Source organism: Microtus ochrogaster, chromosome 5 (genome assembly GCF_000317375.1).
Source record: "Microtus ochrogaster isolate Prairie Vole_2 chromosome 5, MicOch1.0, whole genome shotgun sequence".
Taxonomy (NCBI): Eukaryota; Metazoa; Chordata; class Mammalia; order Rodentia; family Cricetidae; genus Microtus; species Microtus ochrogaster.
In genome coordinates, this window is record NC_022012.1 from 82,660,323 (window position 1) to 82,667,404 (window position 7,082).

The 7,082-nt window shown below is 49.9% G+C and overlaps 1 protein-coding gene across 4 annotated transcripts in view; it reads left to right on the forward strand.

Moving 5' to 3' along the window:
• The window catches only part of Scap (SREBF chaperone), a 74,281-nt gene that overhangs the window by 60,317 nt on the left and 6,882 nt on the right, over positions 1-7,082 (forward strand). For 3 of the 4 annotated variants that reach the window (XM_013346529.2, XM_005347991.3, XM_026779423.1), the window contains 7 exons: positions 1,043-1,200; positions 1,953-2,173; positions 2,355-2,460; positions 2,963-3,135; positions 3,472-3,598; positions 5,611-5,723; positions 6,912-7,006. In XM_013346529.2, the coding sequence (XP_013201983.1) occupies positions 1,043-1,200; positions 1,953-2,173; positions 2,355-2,460; positions 2,963-3,135; positions 3,472-3,598; positions 5,611-5,723; positions 6,912-7,006 (993 nt within the window). The remainder of the gene's footprint in view (positions 1-1,042; positions 1,201-1,952; positions 2,174-2,354; positions 2,461-2,962; positions 3,136-3,471; positions 3,599-5,610; positions 5,724-6,911; positions 7,007-7,082) is intronic. The other variant, XM_026779424.1, reaches the window with a different exon arrangement.

Genomic DNA, 7,082 nt, shown 5'->3' on the forward strand with positions numbered 1-7,082 from the left:
TTTTTTCTTTTGGTTTTTTGAGACAGGGTTTCTCTGTAGCTTTGGTGCCTGTCCTGGAACTAGCTCTGTAGACCAGGCTGGCCTCGAGCTCCCAGAGATCCGCCTGCCCCAGCCTCCCGAGTGCTGGGATTAAAGGCGTGCACCACCACCGCCCGGCTATTTTTTTGGTTTTTCAAGACAGGTTTCTCTGTAGCTTTGGAACCTGTCCTAGCTCTTGTAAACCAGGCTGGCCTCGAACTCACAGAGATCTGCCTCTCTCTGCCTCCTGAGTGCTGGGATTAAAGGCGTGTGCCACCACCGCCTGGCTATTTCTTATTTTTTCATGTTTTTATTGAGCTATATATTTTTCTCCACTCTCCTCCCTTCTCTCCTCCATTTCTGCCCTCTCCCATGGTCCCCATGCTCTCAATTTACTCAGATCTTGTCTTTTTCTACTCATGTAGATTAGATCCATGTATGTCTCTCTTAGGGTTCTTTTTGTTGTCTAGGTTCTCTGGGATTGTGAACTGTAGGCTGGTTTTTCTTTGCTTTACATCTAAAAGCCACTTATGAGTGAATACATACTATATTTGGCTTTCTGGGTCTGGGTAACCTCAGTCAATATGATGTTTTCTAGATCCATCCATGTGCCTGCAATAGGGCTTGATCTTTTAAGTACACTACAGGGCAGGCACTGTAGAGCAGCACCTGTTTATCAGAGAGACTGCTGCATGCCTCTGGGAGCTTGTAGTCTGGTGCAGCCAACAGCTATTCTCTTTAAAGGGCTAGACAGTAGATGATTTAGGCTTGGTAGTGTGGCAGTCCAGATAGCTCTGTTGTAATAGAGTGGATATCGCCGAGGACCATTGGGCTGTTTGGGGCATAGCCGTTGTTATTCTAGCATGTGACAGAAAATGAACCTGGGCTTTGCTTTGGCTTGTGGGGCCACCATATTTCCCTGATACCTGGTCCATTAGTATGCTTCCCGTTGGCGCATGCTCAGTGAACTCCTGTTGAGCATGGTTCCATGCTCATTCTCTGTCCTGTCCTGTTTCTTCTACAGTATGTGGGTGCCCCAGTGGCATACATCCAACAGATATTTGTGAAGTCATCGGTGTCTCCCTGGCACAAAAATCTTCTGGCGGTAGATGTGTTCCGATCACCACTGTCCCGGGCATTCCAACTGGTGGAGGAAATCCGGAACCACGTGCTGAGAGACAGGTATTCCTCCCAGGGATTCCAAACTCCTGAGTACCAAAGGGAGGCATATGCCGCAATCTTAACTACTGCAAGCCAGTGAGCCTTGCAGTTCCCAGGGTCCTTGTGGGCGCTTTGTGGCTGTATCCTCACAACTCACAGAGTAAGCATGAATGGACCTAACTGTAGGGAGCTTACCCATGGCTCCTGCTGTGGGGCTCTGCTAAGATTAGCAAGTCCTACCTGGGGGTCTGGAACAAGTCACCATCAGGTTTTAGTTAACCAATGGCTTTGATGAGAATCTTGGTGAATGCCAGGTGTGGTGGCGCACGCCTGCCTTTAATCCCAACACTCGGGAGGCAGAGGCAGGCGGATCTCTGTGAGTTTGAGACCAGCCTGGTCTACAGAGCTAGTTCCAGGACAGGCTTCAAAGCCACAGAGAAACCCTGTCTCGAAACCCCCCCCCCCAAAAAAAGAATCTTGGTCAACTAAAACCCCACTGAAACTGGCAGTGGTGTGTAGTGACGAGTTTGCATGCTCTTCCGCTAACTTACTGTTCCTGAAGGAGATGGACTCCAGGACGCCAGGGCCCTCTGAGGGCGGGACAGATACATGGTCTGGTTGAGCACTTGGAAGCCTTTCCCAGTACCCTAGGTGTCAGGCTCTTCTGTGACCCGGGGGAATAGGGCACAGGCAGATGGTGCCCCGTAAGTGCAGTGGGTTGGCCCCATGCTGGCAGAAACAGCAGAGGCTTCCTCCTCTCATCTTCTGCACAGCTCAGGGACCAAGAGCCTGGAGGAAGTTTGCCTTCAGGTGACAGACTTGCTGCCAGGCCTCAGGAAACTCCGGAACCTACTTCCGGAACATGGCTGCCTGCTGTTGTCCCCTGGGAACTTCTGGCAGAATGACTGGGAGCGGTTCCACGCTGACCCTGACATTATCGGGACCATTCATCAGCACGAGCCCAAAACTCTGCAGACATCAGCGACACTCAAAGGTGCCTCAGCGCTCAGGGTCGGGAGAGCCTGTGTGGTCGCTGTGTGTCCTTCAGCAGGTGCTCTAGTGTACTGGGGGCCACCCCGGCTTCTCAGAGTGATATAGGGAAGGGGTCCTGGAGAGCCCTGCCCATCCCCGGGACTGTCATTCCTATGTAAGCACTTGCTGTTTTCTGCCCACAGACTTGCTGTTTGGTGTTCCTGGGAAGTACAGTGGGGTGAGCCTCTACACAAGGAAGAGGGTGGTCTCATATACCATCACCCTGGTCTTCCAGCGCTACCATGCCAAGTAAGGTGCTCAGGCTCCCAGCTCCTCTGTGGGACTTAGTTGAGTGGTCGCTTCTCTGACCTATTAACATGGCCCCAAGTCTCCTATAGAAATGTCTATGTTCTTTACACCAAAGAACTATATCTGATCATTTGAATGAGGATGGCCCTCAGGCCTGACTAAGAACAAGGAAACTGAGGCAGCTCTGACAATTTCTGTGGCCTGATGTTTCCTCTGGTTTCTCTCTAAGTCCTGGGCAGGTGCCTCACTTAGCTGACTGATGAGCTCTGTACAGCTGTGTCTTGTCTGAGCTATCACACAGTCCTCCACAGTTGGTAAGGGGACTTGAGGTGCCTCTCACACGCTCTTCTGAAGTTGAGATAAGTCAGGAAAGGAGGTTTGCCAGTTTTACCATCCTTTCAGTGTCTGAAGACTAGAGAGATGTTGAGAGAGCAGAGTAGCTTCCTTTCACAAATGGGAAGAGGAGACCTGCTGGGCCCCTCTAGGGACTTTTTGTCTACAGGTTTCTGAGCAGCCTACGCACCCGACTCATGCTCCTGCACCCCAGCCCCAACTGCAGCCTGCGAGCAGAGAACCTGGTCCATGTGCACTTCAAAGAGGAGATCGGCATTGCAGAGCTCATCCCCCTCGTGACCACCTATATTATCCTGTTTGCCTACATCTACTTCTCTACACGTAGGTCTCCAAATGAGCTTTTCCATGACACACACTTCCCTGCGGTTAGAGATGGCTTGGAGCCAAGATGTAGAACATACTTGGTGATCACTAAAACCAGGACTTCATTCCCCGACAGATTCTCAGGGGTTTCTGAGGAAAAGACACTTTGTGAGTCAGAACTCCCGAAAGGAATGCTATGTTCATGAGACCAGAAGTGTCCATCCTTGTCCATTTCTTCTAGTTAAACAGGAGCCTTCTCTTCCCTGCTTGTCAGCATTCTCCTCAGGAGCTCAGTTAAGGAGGGTTGCAGGGGCTGGGGAGGTACTGCCCTGATGCACCCTCTCTGCTCTGTAGGCAAGATCGACATGGTCAAGTCCAAGTGGGGCCTCGCCCTGGCAGCTGTGGTTACAGTGCTTAGCTCCCTGCTCATGTCTGTGGGGCTCTGCACTCTCTTCGGCCTGACGCCCACACTCAATGGCGGGTAGGTCTCACAGAACCGGAGTGAGCCATCAGGCCCCTTGCACATCTGGGCCTGATGATGACCACTGGTGACCATCGGACTGGATGTTTGTTGTCACTCCATGTCTTTACCTTATTATTTTTGACATTGAAGAGGTACACATTCTTCCTCTTTAGCATGTGTGTATCCATATATGGCATATGCGTGTGTTATATGCATGTCTATGTGTGTACATATATATACATATGCATTGTGTGTTTTATGTATAGAACATTTGTGTTTGTATATATATGGTATCTGTATATATAGATGTTGATCTTTAGATTTTAAACATCCATATGCACATTCCTGCTATTTATTTATTAATTTTGGTTTTGCTGGGTTTTGGGACAGGGTTTGTGAGTAACAGCCCTGGCTGTCCTGGAACTCACTTTGTAGCCCAGGCTGGCCTCAAACTCACATAGATCCACCTGCCTCTGCCTCCTGAGTGTTGGAATTAAAGCCATGGGTCACCACCACCCAGTGCTTTTATTTTTTAGACTTATTTTTATTGTTTTTAATATGTTGGGTTGGGGGGTAGGAAAATGTACACATGAGTACAGATGCCCACGGAGGCCAGAAGAAGACACCAGAGCCCCTGGAGCTAGAGTTATTGGGGTGATGAGTTGATAATGTAGGAGCTGGGAACTGAACTCAGTAAGCAAGAGCAGTAAGCACGCTTAACTGCTGAATCATCTCCAGCCTCGCACACTGCATTCTTTCTTTTTCTTTAATAATTTATTTACTTTTATGTGCACTGGCATTTTGCCTGCATGTATGTCTGTGTGAAGGTGTCAGATCTTGGAGTTACAGACAGGTGTGAGCTGACACGTAGGTGTTAGGAATTGTTCCAGGTCCTCTGGAAGAACAGTCAGTACTCTTAACCTCTGAGCCATCTCTCCCTTCACACTGCTTTCTAATGGCTTGTGTCCAGGGAGCATGTGAGATACAGAAGCGTATGTGTCTTCATGTGTCTTCACTATTGAAAGCTCCATGGGTAAGGCGCTTCCAGCCAAGCCTGATTACTTGTGTTCAATCCCTAGAATTTGCATTATAGAAGGAGAGAATATGTGTGCATTCATGTCTATATACATACATGCATAAATGAATATAATGAAAGATTTTCTTTTTAAAGATTTACGTGTGCAGTCAGAGTAAGCGTGGAGTCTGTGCTGTCAGTATATGGGAATATTGTCTGCCTCCTTCTTCACTGAAGTGCTTTCCCCATTCCTCTGAAAATCTTCGCCCAAGCCCTTCCCTGCATTTGTCCTTGGTCTGTCAGGCTGGCCTGCCTGCCTGTGGTTACCAACAGACTGACTGACCTGCCCTGACCTTGGCTTCTCAGGCATCTTAGGGGAAAGCCACTTTCTCCCCATTGTTAGATATGAGACCCAAGGCCTAGGACAGGGGTCAGCAGCTGTACAGAAAAGCTGCTTTGTGTCACTCCTGTTTGGTTCCGTGTCCTGGACTGCCTGCTTCCTTTTCTGAGCCACTTTCAGAGCTTCTCCCAATGGGTGAGAGGTTCAGCCAGTGTCAGGATGCCCTGTGGGAGCAATTGCTCTTCTCCAGATACAGCGTGTCAGCAAAGGTTAGGGATTTAGGTCATCCCTTTTGTTTAGGTCAGTATCTTGGGCTGGAGTAACCAGTGTAGGGTCCTGGAAATGGTTGTTCCATCAACCATTGGAGTCTAGTGTGGGAAGGGTTAAGAAAGCTGTGGCCTAGCTGTGGGGGCAATGATGTTCCCAAGGGGGCCTCTTCCAATCCCCCTTCTCCACTGGGTAGAAGAGACAGGCATGGTAGTTGGCCCCTTGGCAAAGCTTTGGAGCCTGCCTCAGAGCTGAAAACCTGTGTTGATAAGCCTCCTGGATGGAGGTGCATTAGAGGGGTTTCTGCCCTGTACCGCAGGGGCACTTGGCAGCCTGTACTGTAGGCTGGAAGCCCCACAGCCTCCCAGGTTAGAACCAACACCTTCCTGTCTCTTCCTCTGTCCACAGTGAGATTTTCCCGTACCTGGTGGTGGTTATTGGCTTAGAGAATGTCTTGGTGCTCACCAAGTCAGTGGTATCAACCCCAGTGGACCTCGAGGTGAAGCTTCGGATTGCACAAGGTAACACTGGGGTGATGGGCTATTCTTTTATCTTTATGCCCAAGGGTATAAGAAGCCCTCAGAACTCCTTTTATGGTTGTGGTGATGGCTCAGACCGTAAAGTGCTTGCTGTACAAGCGTGAGGGCCCCAGACCCGTGTACAAAGTCGGACAGAGTGGTACACAATTATAATCCCAACACTGAAAAGACAAGAGACAGGGGGATCCTTAACGCTTGCTGTCCAGCCAGTTTAACCTATTCAACCTTGGGCCAATGAGAGACCCTGTCTCAAAATACAAAGTAGATGGCTCCCGGTGTGACCTCTGACCTCTATATATGCTTGCATACATTTGCACCCACACAGCCTTACCAAAAAAAAAAAAAAAATCCCAGCCTTGCTTTGGTCTTCAGGGTACTCTGTAAATTGGCCAGCCTGTTAGCTTATGTCCCAAGGAACCATCTAGTCCTTAGAGTGTACTTCGTTATGTCCCATGTGTCAGAAAGAGAGCTAGCCAGCCAATAGCAGCCCTGCACCCACCCACCAGAGAAGTCTCACTGTAACCTTGGCTGTCCTGGAACTTGCTATGTATTCCAGACTGGCCTCAGACTCATAGAGGTCCTCCTGCCCCTGCTTCCTGTGTGCCCCACCATACCCTGCTGAGAGGGGATTGATCTGAGGCACTTATCCTGAGCCCACTTCTGTGAGGAACAGCCAGAAACTGGCTGTGTGTTCATTCCACCAGCCTCTGATGAACTTGTGTGCCCTGCTACATACTGTGCTGGCTGTGGGGTTATGAAAGATGAGGCAAAGTCTCTGGGAAGCTCAACACACTGTAAATGCAGAGGCTTGACCATACAGCAGTTATGTAGCATGACCCTGGGGGCAGCGTGAGGAAGTCCCAGCACACAGGACAGCAGGTCAGCCGCGGATGGTTACAGTGGATGGTACCAGGCTTTCTTCCTGGGTTTTCTAACCTCATCACCCTGCTTCCCCTTTGTTCTGATGGCCAGAGCATTCTGCTGCAGCCACCCTTTATAGCAACTGCGTGATGGTGGTGACTCCTAGAGTCTGGCCATGAGTGGAATGGCTGCACAGAAGCTGGGCCCTCTTCATGCTTCTGTCCTTCTGAGGACTCCAAGGTCAAGCGTGGCCATGTAAAACAGGTAGGTTCTCACCGACCCATGCTCTGGCTTCCCCCCCCCCTGCAGGCTTAAGCAGTGAGAGCTGGTCCATCATGAAGAACATGGCAACTGAACTAGGCATCATCCTCATTGGCTACTTCACCCTTGTGCCCGCCATCCAAGTAAGAACCCAAGGCTTTACCTCTTTGCAGCCAGTGTGTGTGTGTGTGTGTGTGTGTGTGTGTGTGTGTGTGTGTG